We start from the raw sequence: 18214 nt of genomic DNA on the forward strand, positions 1-18214 counted from the left end.
AGGGCGGGGACAGGAGGAAAAATAAGGCTGAATCCAAGCCCTCCGTTTTCTCCAGCATCCGGAACAAACGGAGCCTGGCCAAGGTGAAGGGTCTCCTGAGCGGCTCCCGGGAGGATGCGCTGGACTCGCAGCGCGACGAGCTAGGCGGCAAGACGTCCGAGCTTTCCGCCGATGAGCTCGGCCAGTCCGATGCCGAGGCGGAGCGGCCGGCGCCCGCCGGCGTGCCGGGTGCTCCCGAGGAGGAGGAGGAGGAGAAGAAGGGAAGCTCCGGCTCGGACACGGACATCTACAGCTTCCACTCGGCGGCGGAGCACGAGGACTTGCTGGCCGACATTCAGCTGGCCATCCGGCTCCAGCGCCAGCAGAAGCCCCGCGACTGGAACGGCGTGGTGGAGACCAGGAGCACGCCCACTCCTGACTCGGAGCAGTTAACCGTGCTGGAGGCGCTGCCGGACGTGCGCTGCCGGAAGGTAACCTCTGCTTCCCGCGCCGGGGAGAGGGAGGCGCCGGAGGGGAGAGAGGGATACGAGGAGAGTGTTGACGGAACGCCGGGTGGCTCCAACCCGGCCCTTTGTGCTGGTGTCGCCGTAGCAACCCGGACAAAGGAGCCAGAGTGCGAGACGGCCGAGCTTCCGGCGGCTCCGTCCGTTACCGAGGAGACCGGGAGGAAGGCTCGGGGCCCGGTTTCCAAGACGACCAGCGTCGCCAGCTTCCCGGACCTCACAGCCTCGTTTGAGAGCGCGGTGGAGGCCACGGAGGAGGCTGAAGTAGAGGCCGGCGTGGACCCTCCGCTCGAGGAGGACGCCGCCAGCTCGGACACGCTGTCCGAGGGCCAGGGGCTGCACGTGGCCCCGTCGCTGGAGCTGCCCTCGGGGGTGGAGGAGGTCCCGGTCGTGATCAGGAGGAAAAGCAGCGTGAGCGTCCCGCACTGGGTACAGTCGGAGAGCCCTCTGGCCACGCGGCTCCTCAAGTCCACTGTGGGGGCGTGCGCGGGCAGCCCCACGGTTAAGCCCTACCCGCCCGTCCAGGCTTCCTACGTGAAGACCACGACGAGGCAGCTCAGCTCTCCTGCATGTTCACCCAATCCCTCCCCATCCCACAGCCCGCGGGTCGCCCGGCGCGGACGACTCGCGCCCGCCACAGCCGCTCGGGCCGAGCGCAGGCGCGCCAAGCGCCAGCGCTCCTACAGTGCCACCGGACCGATCAGCCGCTCCGCGGACTGGACCGAAGAGCTCCGTCCGCTCCCAGCCAAAACGGGATCGGAGGACTACCTGGAGTACGGAGGCTCGGAGGGGACACTCGGGCTGGGAGCGCGGAACCGGCGGGCTTCTGCAGGACAGGTGTCCACATGCAGCTTCCAGGATGTGTTCACAGGTGAGCCAGACCAACTGCCCCGATGTCGTGTGTGTCTTTGCGTTTGCTCAAAGCCAAACCTGGATATACTTCAGTAGGTTGACAGGGGTGTGTGTGTGTGTTAGAGAGAGAAAGAGACCGTGAGACCGCATGTACTGAAGTCTTGAATGCAAACAAGCTTTATTATGGCGTGCTGGCAGGAAAGCGTCTGGTGTGAGGCATGATGGGAGAGCTGCATATGTGTGCACGTGCGTCTCGGTCTGTGATGGATCCTGAGGATGGGTGCAGAAATGAGCTTTGGGAGGAGAAATAATTCAAAAAAAGACTTAAAGGGATAAGGTGGGAAAATAAAGGCCTGTGGGGGGATGTTTCAGGCTGTTAACAGACCATTCTTTACAGCAGGGGCACACACACACACACACACACACACACACACACACACACACGCGTGCACAATCTTGCTTGTCTCCCTCTCGCACGCCCACAGAAGTGCACATGTGGTCATGTTTGCGTCTTCCCATGCGCAGACGTCTCTCTCTAATGGTGCTCGTGTGTTGGCTCTGACCATACAGCACCCGGGATGTACGCGTTTGAACACGCGCACCAGGGGCTTTAGCTGTCGGCCTGCTGTCGGATAGAATGTGGCTCTCGCTTTGAAATTTACAGAGAACAGCAGGAAAGTGGCTTTATTTTTGTCTGCATATCTATTCTGGTCATTCAGTGCTGGTGGGAGTTAATTTATCGGCGTGAAGCTCCAGCGTGTGCCTGCTTTTGGCATCTCCATCTGGCCTGTCCCGTTTGTCTGTGTCTGCTTCTTTCATTCTCTCTCCCTCCCTCCCTCTTTGTCTCTCTCACACACACACACACACACACACACACACACACACACACACACACACACCCCACCCACATGTGTGGGGGAGGGGTTTTATTCCTTTCAGCAGTGCCTCGAGCTGACGTGAGGTGCAAGCATTGCCAGCAGCCGTGATGCGGAACCTGCGTCTCGGGGAGGGAAGCGTGTGCTAGGAACGTGTTACAAGCTCGCCGCTGCTGCTCATGTGTCTGATAATAATGATGATGATGATGGATCTTCATCTCTGTAATGCTGAGAGCAGATGCGCGTGTGTGTGTGTGTGTAGGGTTGCGCAACTATCATTAACGCAGCTGAAGGCTCCTAGTAATCACCCTCTCTCCCTCCCTCCCTCTCTCTCTCTCCCTCCCTCTCTCTCTCTCCCTCCCTCTCTCTCTCTTCTTCCTCCTTCTTGTGCTCTGTCACTGTTACACCCCCCCCACATCACACTTGTAATGTGCTTTGCAATATATGAAATTATATCATGCAATCGCTATGACACGGTTGAATGTTTATCTACCGTTTTGGATAATTCATCAAAACGCCCACAGAGCACTATTCGAACACACCACAGTAGTCTAGAAATAAACACACCAATCTAGAGTAAAATGCAGCACTAACCTAGAACTACAGCGTTAAACGCGACTCAACCACAGGGACACTAATCTACAATCTAGAAATGTGATTTTGCGTGCTGCGTTTCTTCTTCTCAAAGCTGTTCCCAGTATGTGAATACAGATGAAGGTAAAATCTTGCAGGCTGGGTAAAGGTGTGACCTCGAGTGCCCAAATCTCACGGCATCCCCTGCTTTCAGACCCTGGCGTGAGGCCTGCCGCTTGCCTGCGTTCTAGCTGTTACTCTGGGGGCAGTTTAGCAGACTGCAACGCTGCAGCTGCTGGCCTTCTAAATATAGACTCGGTGAAGAGGTGGAAGGAAACCGCCTCGCGCTGTTAACACGGCGTGGAGAGGCGCTTGCATAGCGGCTTTTTAATAGAACTACGTTTCCCATGATGCACCTCTCACCAGTCTCGCTGAGGACTGGCTTCATTCGTGATCCGTCACACGGTCCCTAGTGAGCATTTTAGCTGTGTCTGATTTGGGTATTTTCACGTACAATGATTTTGGACCTGGGTGATAAATAAGAAATGTATGCAGTGTTTCAGTAGCAGTGATGTCTTAAGTATTGAAGTGGAAACCCTTTCTGCAGGTGTGTGTGGCTGGTGTTTTGCTTGGCTGCACCCCTCACACTCATAAAACTCAACTCCCCCGGCGCACAACCAAACTGACATGATTATGATGGGGCCACGGTCACTAGTGTGATATTAAGAAAGTTGCCGTAACCCGCGCTGTGAAAAGTACACAAGTAGACGCAAGCTGCCACAAGGGGAGTCCAGGAGGGATAAACTCAGCACTGGTGGTTTGAATCTTCTCATCCGTTATTCATTCATTAGCAGAAGAGATGGAGTCCGTTCTGGGACAGGAACCAGGTCGGTTCTGAAGGGTTAGTGCGCGTGTTCACGGACCGGCTCCATTCTCGAGGGTTTGGTGCGCGTGTTCACGGACCGGCTCCGTTCTCGAGGGTTTGCTGCGCGTGTTCACGGACCGACTCCGTTCTCGAGGGTTTGCTGCGCGTGTTCACGGACCGACTCCGTTCTCGAGGGTTTGCTGCGCGTGTTCACGGACCGACTCCGTTCTCGAGGGTTTATTTGTAAGCAACTGGGAATTGCCTTTATTAGGAGTGGATGTGTGATGTCAGTGCAGAGCTTATTTTGGAGCCTGAGTGGCACTGCTCCTCCACCCATCTCAGTGGAAATGAGTTTGAATCAAAGAAACTGGGCTGTTGATTAGAAGGAGAGAATTGCCCATCATCGGAGAGTTGGGGGCGGGGGGGAGACCAGTCATCAGCAGTATGACTCATTGACGGAGAAGCCAAAACCTTCATCACCCTGCACCTCATTTTAACAAAATGTTCCACATTTGTTGAAATTCATGTTGATTTTCCCGTTTTATTGTGATTTTCATGGTTTATAGGCCTTGCTGTCCATGTGTGAGAAGGGGAGAGAGACCCAAGCCGTTGTTGGGCATTAACTCTTTGGGACCGTGTGATGTATTCGGGGGATTGCGGCCAGTATTGGGAGATGTTGTAAGGGAGTTTTTCTCTAGACCAAACTGACCCCGTGTTCTCGGACAAATTCCCATCAATCAACTCGGAGGTTCCATACACTTTTGGTTTAAGTTCACACCAGTTCACCTGGCTTTCAGTTTCATGGTACACGTGGGCGGGTGTTGGGCTGGGGCGTTGCTTGTTTGACTCCGTGTGTGTGGTGTTGAAGCATGAGCGTGTGCTTGGCCCGAGCCCCTGGCGTGCTGCTCTGCTCCATACGTGCAGTTAGCAGATGTTTAGACGCTGATCAGCTCTCCCGCTGGAGCGGCAGGTAGTGAACTGTCCGAGCTGTACGTCACACTGGGAACCTGCTGCTGACCTGCACACTGTGTGCTTTCTTAGCAAGAACATCCATAGTTATTCGTAGCGTTTGTTTACCGTTGGCCCATCTTCCGTGGTTGAGCTGAGCTTCTAGTAAGGAGAGAAGCTCCCAATTCTTTTCTTCTTCTCTATCTTGTGTCTTTTCCAGCAGCTGCGTTGTCGCTGACTCGTATGCGCACTCATTGGTGGACACATCCGTGTCTGTCGTCAAGAACTGTGTGACCATACGTGTCTGTGGCCCCGAGTACAAGTGAAGGGCCCAGTTCTGTCCTCCCCCTCCCTGGGAGAGGGCCTCCTGCGTCGGCGCGCCTCCAAGCCGGCCCGGAGACGAGGTGTGGCGTTGGATGGAGAGTCTCTGAGACATCGCCACCTTCACGGATCCTGTACAGAGCGTCCCTTCCCACACACTCCTGCACCGTGCAGAGGTCTCGGGGAACGGGGTTTGCTGGTCAGGGTGTAGATGTGGCGAGATGACGAGCTTAATGGAGATGTGTGTAATGGCTGGTTTTTGGTTTCTGCCAAGACCTTCATAGTAAATGTGGCTTTGAAAATGATGTGGAGATCCAAGTGTTGTGTGAGGTGATGATTCACGGTTAGGGTTGTCATGAATTGATCACTGTCAATAATATGAATATTAACCAGTACTATCTATTACAGATATAAGTACTAAATGTTTAATATTTTCCCCCTGCCATGATGAGTCTGGTTTTGGTGAGTAAATAACATGCTTTTTAAACTCGAGCTCGCTTTTTCGCAGGCCGCACTCTGCTGGAGAAGTTCTCCCAGCAGCAGGAGAGAGCAGAGTCAGTGGAGGAGGCGGAGCAGCTCTGTTCTCGGATTCTGGCCTCGGGGCTCCTCCTCCCCTTCAGCGAGTGTTTCGGGGAGCGACACCAGGGCGGCAGCACAACACACGTGAGCCAGCAGTTCAGCGTGAGTGCCCCGTCCTCTGGAACCACCGCACTGTGCGTGTGGTACAGCTGCTAAAGGCGTCTGGCGCTGCAGTATTGACTTGTTAGAAATGCCTCATGGTGTGTTGCTTGTGTATGATTTGGATAATACTCAGTTAGTCTGTCATATTGAAGAGTCATGTAACACACACACACACACACACACACCAAATAAAACTGGAATTTAGGATTTGCCTAGCTGCACTGATGGTTTTGCTGTGTTGAATATCTGGTGGTCTGGAACGTTCTCCAGCAGAACGAATCCAGCTGTTTGGGGGGGTGAGCCTAATGTCAGTGCTCACTACACACACTCGCTCCGTGTCTGAGCACAACTCAATCGTGGCACCTCATGCCATATTTGTGTGTTTGTGAGGGAGAGCGAGCAAGAGAGGTGTGTGTGTGTGTGAGAGAGAGAAGCTGCAATGTCACTGCTGCAGTCTGGCCCACACACGCGTGTGTGTGTGCTTACACACCCATTCAGCACATGTTCCTTATTTACCTCAGTATGTCACCACCTGGAAGTGACTCCTAAGCCAAACTGCATCCGTGCTGTCGGATCCCTGCCAGTCGGAGCGCTCGTCCTGGGGCGGTCCGGCATCGTTCCAATCCTTCTCCTCCTCCCCTCCCCTCCCCTCACGCTCCCCGGAGCAGCCTGATCTCCGACGTGTCGACGTGCTCACCCCCTCTCCATCGGCGGGGACTGAAGTGTTCGGCATGGTGGCTCGAGTATGTGGCTAACGGCCTCTACAGGACGCGGCGCCCCGCGGCCCAGCCGACGTGCACGCAGATGCATCGATCGTAAAGGCTTCAAGCGCAATACCTGGCAAGTCCTGGATGCGAGGAAGCCGGAGCGCGGCGGATCTGGTCCTTGCCTCTCCACGGAGAGACGCAGAACGCAGGAGGGCTCGTAGCTTGAAGGAAAAGCATCTTTCCTGATGTGGAGTCATGGATCAGGGTGAAATGTTTGACATTGCGGTTTCTCTTCTGCTCTTGTGCCAACCTGCTCTCAACCCGGCTGAACAGGACAGCAAGCTGTGTGTGTGTGTGTGTGTGTGTGTGTGTGTGTGTGTGTGAGCTCCTTTTGTTAAAATATTTTGTTTGTCATGCACCCTCCTGTGGGTGTCTTGTCTGCCTGCCTGTGTAACAGCCTTGTGCCTGTACCTTGTTTTGTCAGAAGTCTGTTCATTTTTTCAAGAGAGTTTCCTGTATCTCTGAGTGACTGAGTCTGGTCCGGTCTGTGTGTGAGCGAGGGAGAGAATGAATAAGCAAACTACACCGCTGCATCTGCTTGGGGGCAAATGTTCATTTGCATGTTGATGTCGTAGCAGCTCGTCGCTGCCACCTTCTGTGGAGACGCTGTAACTGCATGTCTATCGCCTGCTCCTCCGCTGGTGACTAACAGCATGGACCCCACGTCCCGACCTCCCACGGGACCTCCTGTTCCGGCCGAGAACCTGCTGGCTCGGCTTCCCGACTTTGTGCAGGAGTTGCTGACTATTTCCAGGCTGGAGCGTGGTGAGGAACGTGAGGGCCGTCTGGATCTGGCCTGCCTTAAGCTCAAACAGGCCGTCCGCAGGAGATGCAGCCTGTTTGAACACCTGCAGGTCGGCACGACCGGCTGGTGGGGATGTGCGTGCGTGCTCTTTGTCTGATCTCCACTGCCTGGTGTCTGACTTCTTGAAAAATAAAACAAGAAGATTTCTTTTGATTATTTTGGAGATTTCCATGGTGACCGGCCCTCAGCATTGACGCTGAGTCCTCTGATAGTGTTTGTGGTGTGTGTGTAAGCCCTGTCCACATGCTCTCACGTTGTTGCGTGTACCTGTCAATTCATGTGGTCCATCGTGTGTAAAACGTGTTGCGCACTCGTGCGTCTAACGCTTGGCTTCCTATTGGCTGCTCAAATATGCACTTGCCTGGTGTATGTGAATATTCTGTAGTTACCGTAAGGTCACTGTGGCGATTGGTGCTTTAACGTGATCATCACTAAATTGGCTTCATGACACGCCCGCGCATGCGTACACACCCGGTTACATCCTTCTCATATCTCAGAGGTGATAAACGGCTCACTGGTCACAGACACCAGTTTAAGGGTTGAAGGTCTTGCTACCCAGGCTCATGCAAAGCTCAGGCTAGCACTGATACTGCTGAGCTGCATCACGCCAGCCAGCACAGTCTGGACTGCAGCCGTATGGCTCCTCGTTTTGGTTGGCTAGACGATCAGGACTACAGCTGTGGCTCTGTTGTTTGTTTTTTGTTTACACACCGAGTATGTTTTTTGTGGACACTTCTTAGCTTCTGGGAGCTGAAGCAAAATGTGAAAATCATGGTTTTGGCCGTTGGCAATACTGGCCCCAGCCCACATGAGTGCGTAGATACTGCTGCTCCCTAGAGATGACCCCTGACCTGTGACCCGTGGATCTGTTGGTGTCTGCTTTGTGTTGACAGGAGTCACAGTAGTCCATCAGACATTTAGTTATGAAATCAATGCACTTTATTCACAATACACGTCTGCAGTTTTTCTCTAATATCTCTCTCTCTCTCTCTCTCTCTCTCTCTCTCTCTCTAGCAAGACCAGTTGTACACATGGGCCCCAGTGAGTCAACCACCTTTGTCACTGGAACCCTTTGAGGGGCGTTTAGCAGGTCACGTTTCATCCCTGTGGCCACAGAGCAGAGTGGGAACCGAAGAGATACCTACACTCAAGTACACCGAAGCTGGTATGTGTGTGTAAGCGCGCGCACACACACACACACACAGCTTTGTCCCCAAAAGCCCCAGGAGTGCGCGCGTTTACTCTCGTGTGAGGAGTGCTGATCCGTTATTCGGACTGTAGTGACGTTCCTTTCCTTGCTCAAGTGTCCCCGAGTGGTCAAACAAAAAATAACAATGCGAAGTCCAAACATGGCTCACACTCCTGAATCCGCCAAGAGCAGGTGGAGTCGGAGCACCGAGAGTTCCGGTCCCGGAGTCTGGGGCGTGGGCAGGGGTAGGATTCGCGGGAGGGGGGTTGAAGTTTGCTACTCTGGAATTTTACACTGAATGTTTCTCCCTTGCTTTGCATTTATGCCCATAGAAGGTGATGAGGGTGAGTAATGAATCTTGTTTGGCTTTTTTCATGCTCGTCTTTATCATTTTACTCAGAGGGCAGGTGTAGTCGTTTTCATTTTCTTGCTTCTTTGGGCCTAAATGAGAAATTGGCCAGAAAACACATTTGAGAAGAACTTTTGTGTTTTTTTTTAAAAGATTTAAATATTTTTGTGCGTGTGCTCCCAGGGAGTACTCGAGCACTGCGTAATCAGATTTACAGGTTCTTACAGCAGTGCTGAGATGGTTATGCCCATGTTTTGCATAGCCAGATGTAATACACTTTAACTTTTTGTAGTCGTCTCGCTCTCCCTCTCTGTATTTGTGTGCTTCCTACAAGAAACACCAGTGTCACACATTCCATCTCCGTCCGTTTGTGAAGCTCGTATCAACCACTTCCTCCACAATGTCTCGGCCACCATCTTCAGTTTGCCAACACACTGCACAATGTGGCTCCTAAACAGTTCTGGTTTTTGGTGGGCCAGCAAGTTCTCATTCTCTTGAGCTCCCAGCAGTCCAAATATATTTTTTCTCATCTACCAGATTGGTTATAACAGCAACGATAAAGCCATAACACCTTTTTTTTTTTTTTTTTTTTGGTCAACTATAAATTTTGTATATTGTGATAAAGTAGGATCTTTAGGCCACATCGACCAGTTCTAGTTTGGCGCTGCAGTGTTCGTGTGTATTTGTGTGCACTTCTTTGCAGTGTTCAGCAGTTCTACTGTCCTCACACTGTAAGTAGTGTGTGTGTGTGTGTGTGTGTGTGTGTGTGTGTGTTACAGAGCACCAGGCTGTTGTCGTAGGGCTGAAGAAGAAACAAGAAGAAGAGATCAAAGACCTTCAGGTATAACTTCATTAACTTAAAAACCTCCCACATGGAACCTTTTTTCCTCAAAGCTGAACGCATGTTGGCTCATGCGCTGTGAACTCAGGTGAAGGCAGGTCACGGCTCCCTCTGAACGCACCGCTCAGCCCGGCGTTTCCACACGAGAGGCTGCAGGGTTGTGGGGAGACTCTGTGGCACAGTTTGGTGTCTTGCCTGCCAAGTGGTGTTTTTATTGCTGTATTTTTTATATCAGTAACGGCCCAAAAACTCAGCAGGGGAAAATGTTATTTTGAACTGCTTGGTGACTTTGCTCTTATACTTGTCTCCTGAATAAAGGAACCTGGGACCTCACTTAACTAGAACTGATATTTAGAGGCCCAGAATAATTGTTTTACTTTATAAAATTTAGTGGTGTGTGTGTGTGTTTCCCTTTATGTGATTTGAATAACAAAATGTGTAGTAACTTGAATCCTTTTGGTATCTGGGAGGAACTTAATTGACACTGCACTTTCCTCAGTGAACCAGTAGAGGGCAGAATTGGTGTAAATGTGCATGGAGCATCGTCTGTGGCTGCATCATTTTGCCTGCGTGCCTCTTTAAACAAGCCCTTAAGTTTTATGCCGACGTTCCACTCAGTTCTCCGTTTGGCGAGGCCATGAGGGAAGCGTGATGGGCTTCACAAAGGAGGTGAAGAGCCGACTGAACGAATCCACCTTACTTCCGAAGGGGCGCTCTCGGGTCCGTCAGCCGCTCTGCCCTGTCGAGGCCGCTAATTATGGACCAACTTGCTGCTGTGCTTTCTTGAGAAAGTAAGTGTCTTGGGCAGTCCTAAACGCTGGCCACGTGGTACCTGATCAGCAGAGCCAGTCAGTAGCTGTGGCAGGGATGCTTGGTCCTTACCTGCCTTTACTGTACCCTCCCCCGCGTTTGGTTCCCCTGCATACTTTCTTTCAGACAATGTACATTTCCACACTGACCCTACCAAATTACCCCCCATTAAACTAACACAAACACAAGCTAGATAGGAGTGTTTGCTGGACAAACAGATCAAATCGCTCTGCCTCCTGGGTAGGTTCTGCTCACCACTGTACGGCCCCCCATCGCCTCTCTGCAGGAGCTGGCGAAGGAGTCGAGTGGCCGTCCCAGATGCCCCCGCGGGGAGGAGGTGGGGTGAGTGTGAGGGCATGCTAACTGCTGTAATGGAGCGTAGTCGTGGTGCTAAAGGTCGTTGCTTGCCCAGGGCTGTGGTTGGGTATACGGTGCATACATTCACAGGCTCTTCGCGGGCAGTTGTGGCACGTTAAGTATTTACTGATCCGCTCGTGTTCTAGGTCTTTCTCTGCTAAGGGCAAATGAGGGTGGGTTGGAGCTCGTGCTATGCTGGTGCACCAACATCGTAGTGTTAGTTTCTGGTCTCTTGGGTTGAGTCCTTTTTTGAGGTTGTTCTGTCCTGGCCAAGATTTGCCTTTTACTGTTGGCTTGTGTGAGGTCAGTTGGACTAAGGGTCTGTTAGATCTGCAAGGTCCTCGCTCTCTCTCTGTGTGTGTGTGTGTGTGTGTGTGTGTGTGTGTGTGTGTGTGTGTGTGTGTGTGTGTGTGTGTGTGAGAGAGAGATACTATCCTCTGCCCCAGGTCCACAGCAGCATGGCTAACGGTTGGCTCTCACCCAACCATACAGGCCCAAGCGCAGGCACTTCATCACTCCTTGTTGTGTTGAACAGTGCATACGTGGTTGTGATTTTACCTTGGCTTGGTTAACTGAACACCCGAGTCTCTCTCCAGATTAACTCGCTCTCTTACTGCCATGGAGTAGAAATGGTGTGATGGATTTACTAAAGCACGTCACTCAGACGTCTGCGTCTGTGTTGAAGCTGCTGTGTTCAGTTCTCATGAAACAGTCGTGTGTGTGCGCGCGCATCTGTAGCCCAGCAGGTAATCCTAATCGTAGTGTTCCGCCTCTCTCTCCCGCACACACACACGTGCTCTCTCTCTCCCCTTCTCCCACAGGAGGAGTCCATGTTGAGGACCGTGCGGCTAAAACAGGAACACGTGACTGTTATCCAGCAGTTGGAGCAGACGATCGAGGACCTTCGCAGTAAGATCGCCGAGCTGGAGAAACAGCACCCTCTGCTGGACCAGGAGTGCGGCAGCCACGAGGACCTCCAGACGGAGGCCACCGCCCTGCTGCCGCTGGAGGCCAAGTCTGTGCAGACCTCCCCCGTGGACGAGAGCGTCAGGTTTAAAGTGCCTTCTCCAGACTGGCCCAGGCTCAGTGAGGTGCGGCAGGGCAGGCCTGAGGGCTCCGTCCCTGAGCTGCTGGTAACTGCTTCTCCAGCAACGGGACAGTTTGTGTGCACATGCCAGCAGCAGCAAAAGCTGCCTTTACCCCTCCCCCCGCCTCTGCCTGGACTGCCTCCGGCCCCGCCCCCTGCACCGCCTCTGCCTGGACTGCCTCCGGCCCTGCCCCCTGCACCGCCTCTGCCTGGACTGCCTTCGGCCCTGCCCCCTGCACCGCCTCTGCCTGGACTGCCTCCGGCCCCGCCCCCTGCACCGCCCCTGCCTGGACTGCCTCCGGCCCCGCCCCTGCCTGGACTGCCTCCGGCCCCGCCCCTGCCTGGACTGCCTCCGGCCCCGCCTCTGCCTGGACTGCCTCCGGCCCCGCCTCTGCCTGGACTGCCTCCGGCCCCGCCTCTGCCTGGACTGCCTCCGGCCCCGCCCCCTGCACCGCCCCTGCCTGGACTGCCTCCGGCCCCGCCCCCTGCACCGCCTCTGCCTGGACTGCCTCCGGCCCCGCCTCTGCCTGGACTGCCTCCGCCCCCGCCTCTGCCTGGATCCTCTATTCCTCCACCTCCACCCTTACCAGGCGCTGTTCCACCCCCTCCACCCCCACCTCTCCCTGGTGACAGACCTCCACCTCCACCAGGCCTGGCTGGCTCTTTGCCACATTTTCTCCCTGCGGGGGCCAGTTGCCCCACTCCTTCCTTCGGACACGGCTCTCTACCCCCTCCCCTGCCCCTCGGACTGTACGCGCTGGCTGCAGCCCAGGAGAAAGTACCCCGCAAGGGGGTTGTGGAACCTCCAAGGCCCATGAAGCCTCTCTACTGGACTCGGATTCAGCTCCACGCCAAAAAGTAACCCAGCAGTTACCCATCATGCCTTGCTTTAGATGGTTCTGTTGTGGGTAATGATGTTTGCTGTGTGTGTGGTTCTGTTGTGGGTAATGACGACGTCTGCTGTGGGTGGAGGTGGGTGTGGGTAATGACGTGAGCTGTGGCTGGAGCAATAATTATATCGGAAGACCTTTTAGGTGTCATGTCACCAGGCAACGATGAGCTACGCCATCTGATTTGTAGAGGAGCTGGAGGTTTACATGAAGTCTGGAGGTGGTTGTGTGTGGGGGGGGGGGGGGGGGGGCAGAGATGAAAAGTTTTGCTTACTAGTGGAGTTGTTGCCATTAACCAGCGAACCGTACAGTTATCAGTGCCTCTGTAATGGTGGTTGAGTTTGTATATCGTTTTGTCTTCGTCAGAGACGCAAGCCCTCTGTTTTGGGAGAAGATCGAGGAGCCCACCGTGGACTTTGAGGAGTTTGTGGAGCTCTTCTCCAAAACGGCAGTGAAGGAGAAGAAGAAACCTCTCTCTGACACCATCACCAAATCCAAAACCAAGCAGGTGAGTTAGGGAAGGGGGCATAGCTTTGTGTGGACCCCTACATGGCATGTAAAGGTTACTCTATGCCGGTTGTGTATATGTTGGGACGTTCTCGTGATAGGGAGCTCATGAGAGCTGATTTCTGGGTACATGCACTGAAAAATCTCTGTGTGCATCAGTGACATTGTAGCCTGGGGGGAGGTATATATTTGCATGGGGGTATATATTTCCCCTGTGTTTCTGTCTTAAGTAAATGCAGTAAATCTGGTGTGTCATGACTGTGCGTTTGCTGTAAACACTCAGCTGTCCGTCACTCTTAGTCTTAACAGATTCCATGTACTGGCCCTTTGGCCATTTAATAATAAAGTAATGAGCCACATTTCAACCCTTTTGGACTGAGCATGTCTGCATCCCCCAGTCCATCTGTTTATGAAGTAATATTCCACCACAGCCCCTCAAGCGAGAACATGATAAAGTCCGTCAACACAGATCCGCGCAGATAATGCACCTGGATCTCCGCGGACGTCTGTTTTGGACGCAATCCCGTCTACAAACCCCCCAAAATAGGAAATTCTAATGAGTAAATAAACGGACATCAGTTCCTGATAAAAGGTGGAGGTCGTTTGTGTGGGTGCACCTGACACAGTGCACCTCTACCGCTGCGTTGTGCCTGGAGCCAGCATGAACATGCGGCATAAATATGCGCATATCATCAGCTTGGCTGGCCAGCGTCGCTCTCCCGTTACCGGGCACGCCGAGTTCTGTCTCGGAAGCCTTTAACCCCCCCCCCACCCGGATCAGTACCGTACCCTCGCTCCGGTAGGCCTTGGGACTCGCGTTACAGAATGCATGAATGCAATTAGAAACAATATCCTTTAATTATGTAAATGTATTCATATATGCGGAGTCTTTTGCTTGGCCTTCGGGGTGCAGGTCCGGTATTCCCAGCGGCCTTCCAAACCCCCAGATTCCCGTGTGGTCTACAAAGACCTCACAGTGCCTGTGGAATTCTTTGTCTGGCTTGTGGAAGCAGATGGTGTTCCCCACACACACAGTCAGGTTGCTTTCCGGAGGTTGGGAATTTTCCCGCCGTCCCGAGGGTCGGTGCACCGACGCCCGCCACACTCAAGTTGGGGCGTGAGGACCTAACTCCGGCGCTGACCCAACCCAACGCTCTTGAACTTGTCTGTCAGACGCTCTCCGATGTTGTGTATTAATGAACGCGAATCAAAAGGCATGTGTTGGTGCTGTTCTAATATCTGAACATTTAAGTTCTCTGATTCAGAACATCTGTACCCCTGGGCCCGTTCTCGGGTAAACCTGTTGTATGAATGTGTTTCAGAAGTATGGCGTTTCAGACCGCCTCTCTCACTGGTCACTTTGTGGTCTCACGTCCATTGTTATTGGCCGTAAGCACTGGCCAGTTCGTTCCGCCGTGGTTATCGGAATTGACGGAATGGCGTCGTCCTGTGTGGAGGAGACCTAACGTCTGTCTGCCAGCTGACTGGTACTGACACTGTTCAAACACAAACATCTGTGTTTGAGTCCTTAATGGTGGTGGACACGTTCTGAGGTTCCCGAACAGCCGTTTGAGGGCTCAGACCTCGCTGTCCCGGCGTGTGCTGGAGCCTAGCCGGCTTTACCGCGCACGGCCCGGCGGGGCAGGTGCCGTTTGGCCCGTTTCCGTCCGGCATGGTTCGGGCAGATGCATCCGTGGTTGGGTCATGAGCCTCTTCCCGAGAGTGTCTTGGCTCCTTTTTGTCCTGGAAGGTTCTCTTCACCTGCGGCATAGCGGAGACTCCACAAGTGCTCCCGGCACAGAGGAAACGACAAACTCCTTCTCTCCTTCTCTATGTAGCCTTTCACACACTTTCTTCTCTTTTTCTTTCCGCAATCTCATTGTGTGATTTGAAGAGTTTTTCACGTCTCTTCCAACCGAATCGCTTTGTTGTGGACTTCTAAATTGGAGGTTGTTTTTTTTTAAAGAGTTTACTGAAGTCAAATGAGATGGTAATTTAACAGACCTGCATTCCTTGAACGAAGTACAGCTTGTCAAGGCGCCCGAGGCTTTTTGCGTTCACCAAATAAAAATATTTGAGAATTGTGCACTGGCTGACCTCGGGAACAGCTGGCGGTTGAGTGCGGAAGGTGCTGGAGTCCCATGTTTAAGACATTATCTCAGCCAGCGGTTTGATTGAAATAATTGGAATCCCTCGTGCCCCCCCCAGGAAAGAAACTGCTTTTGATAAAGTAATGTTTTCTTTTGTCTAATTGCAAGGGATGCTGGCTGGCGTTGGCAGAGGGCCTTTTTTTTTTTTGTTCGTACACGTCATCAGCCCATTGCAAGCTTGGTTAATATAAGGGTTTTTTCTTCTCCATATAACAGGTTATATAATCTGTGCTTATAGCAGGAATGTTATCCGGACTGGATAATTTTCTCTCGCTGTCTGTCTCGTGCCTTTTAACGCTTGCGGTTGTGTTTTGGCAGCGGTGGACGCCAAGCAGCAGACACTCGTAATGAGCTCTAGGAAAAAAGGGGAAAAAACCATTAAGAGTCATTAAAGTCCAGCAAGTCGTCAGTGTGTTCCACACGAATAAAGACTAAACTAGCATGCAAGATCTTCACTTAGTCATGCCGGTTTGGAAACGTTTTCTGTTGGCAGTTTCTCTCTCGTTTATGTGCTGTGTAGTGCGTTTGTGAGGAACATGTCAGCATGTTGAAACCAAGCAGTTGCAAATCCAGGGCAACCTTCTAAATTCAAATGAGGGTAGCTGGGGGCATGTGTACCTGTGCCTCTGTGTCTATTTTTGACATGCCACATATTTTAGTGATTTTAGTGAAAGTCTAGTTTGTTGTGCTCACAACAGGTGTGTTTAACGAGGATGCAAATGAGTGTCGGAGAGGAGGGCGGGATCTTTGTGACCGTGACGGTCGTAAAAGTGTAAAGCTCCGTGTCACTGTGGGAATGATTATTGGGGGGGTGTGTGTCTGAGAGAACTGTTTTGCACTCTTCTCTGGGCTGTGCTCGCATATGAGGGGTGTCCAGTGGTGACCAGTGCTGACCTGGCTGTTGTCTCGCGCCGACACATCTACTTATGCAATTTAAACAACGGAGCTTTGTTCGGACGGTTTCAGCGGTAGAACAGGAACCTGGGCCTGCCTTCTCTCTCTCTCTCTCTCTCTCTCTCTCTCTCTCTCTACTGAGACTGAAATCCATCCAGTGCAATTATATAATCAAATGTGTGTGTGCACGCGCGCACCTCTGGCTGATGGCTAAATGGATTCTATTAATTTCGAACCCTCCTCGGAGATCTCTCCCCCTCTGTGTGTCAGTCATAATATTCAACATCCGTGTAATTGGCAGGAATTGGTTGCCGTGGGAGCAGCAGGGGTCAGGCGAGGTCAGGTAGTGTCCGGTGGAACTCTGAGGGAGTGCAGACCTCGCAGTTCAATGAGAGAAGTTCGATTAATTTACCCTCAAACCTGTTAGACTGCTTATTTGACTTTATTTAAAAAAAAAAAAAAAACATTTAAGTGATTGCAGAAATGTTTCTGGTGTGGCTTGGCAGATATGCTTTGAAGTCATAAATGTAATCTCTTGCTATGCATTTATTTTTTGTGTTTTTTGACAACCGAGTAATGTAAATTAATTGGAGTGAGTTGCTGTAATTGTCTTGCTCTCCTTCCTTTGGCGTTTTAACCCGACAAATCCTCGTGATTTACGAGTGGGAAACCGTGAGCGCCAAACCATTTTGGCATTTCTTCCAGGGGCCATAACGACCACAGAGTCGGTGCGAGCTGGCTAAAAGACACGATGAGGGCAAAGTTGAAGGAGCACGCGGAAGAGCAAGCGAGCAGGGTTCAGAAAGACATGAGAGGACGAAGCCCAAGTCTGGTCAGGACCTCTCGTGTATGGGGGGGCGTTCAGTGGCCAATATATACGGAACACGCGCACACCTGCTTATCCAATCACCTAATTATCCAGTCAACCAATCATGTGGTCGAGTCTCATTTAGTATTTGAGTGTGACGTGACCGTTGGTGCCAGATGGGCTGGTTTGAGTATTAAATATAAATCTCCCATCTTCCCTCTAGGTTTTTGGAGATCCTCTCCTAGTGCAGTCAGCACATTTCCAGCAGCCTGTCATGTGACCACAGATCTCTGTGCAGGAGACACACATGGCTTGTTTCCTGTTTTATGGACTGTTTTAGATGTGAACACTATGAACCTCTTCTCTCTTGTTATGCTTTTCTTTAATCTCACACAAAATGTTTTGGTTACAAAATCTTTCACCATTCTGTAAATAATACAGTGGCATCTGTCCAGCACCTGTTTACGTGTGTTACCGTCAGCTTCAAGGGCCCTGAATCGAGCTGTGTGTTGCAGAAGGGTGACGTGTTCATTACATCTGCTCCATCTAGCTGACACTTTTATCCAAAGCGACTTGCAGTCATGACTGAACACGACTTGAGTATTTGAGGGTTAAGGGTCTTGTTCAGGAACCCACAAATGGAAACTTGGCAGTAGTGGGACTTGAACTGGTAACCTTCTGGCTACATGTAACTCTTGCTGATGGATTCTGCTCACACCTGTAGATGAGGCAGCGATGAACCCTTGACCTTTTTATGTATGGAGTAACGTGTACTGCTCAGATGCTGTGTGTTGCAGCCAAACTGACACTGTTGGGGGGTGTGTGTGTGTGTGTGTGTGTGTGTGTGTGTGTGTGACAGGTGGTTAAGCTGTTGAACAACAAGCGTTCTCAGGCTGTGGGAATTCTCATGTCCAGCCTGCATCTGGACATGAAGGACATCCAACACGGTAAGTGATGCAACACTAAGCTTAAATATATTCAACACCAAACACGTTAGTACCATCTTCTAGATATACACCACATACAGTAGACACAATACTTAAACCACTTAGTTTACGGCTGCTGAGCAATAAATGTCTCTGCAGCATGTGATGTTTACTCTATAAACAATACACAAAATTAACTTGATGGTAAACAGGACG

General features: G+C 52.0%; 1 protein-coding gene across 2 annotated transcripts in view; it reads left to right on the top strand.

The window, feature by feature from the left end:
• fmn2b (formin 2b) overlaps positions 1-18214 on the top strand; it is a 45730-nt gene that overhangs the window by 638 nt on the left and 26878 nt on the right. For both annotated transcript variants that reach the window (XM_081697976.1, XM_081697975.1), the window contains exons 1-7: positions 1-1374; positions 5446-5618; positions 8205-8355; positions 9508-9569; positions 11558-12681; positions 13080-13221; positions 17932-18019. The exon at positions 1-1374 is cut by the window's left edge. In XM_081697976.1, coding sequence (XP_081554102.1) covers positions 1-1374; positions 5446-5618; positions 8205-8355; positions 9508-9569; positions 11558-12681; positions 13080-13221; positions 17932-18019 — 3114 coding nt within the window. The remainder of the gene's footprint in view (positions 1375-5445; positions 5619-8204; positions 8356-9507; positions 9570-11557; positions 12682-13079; positions 13222-17931; positions 18020-18214) is intronic.

Source organism: Electrophorus electricus, chromosome 15 (assembly GCF_041902795.1).
Source record: "Electrophorus electricus isolate QZ-2024a chromosome 15, ASM4190279v1, whole genome shotgun sequence".
Classification (NCBI taxonomy): Eukaryota; Metazoa; Chordata; class Actinopteri; order Gymnotiformes; family Gymnotidae; genus Electrophorus; species Electrophorus electricus.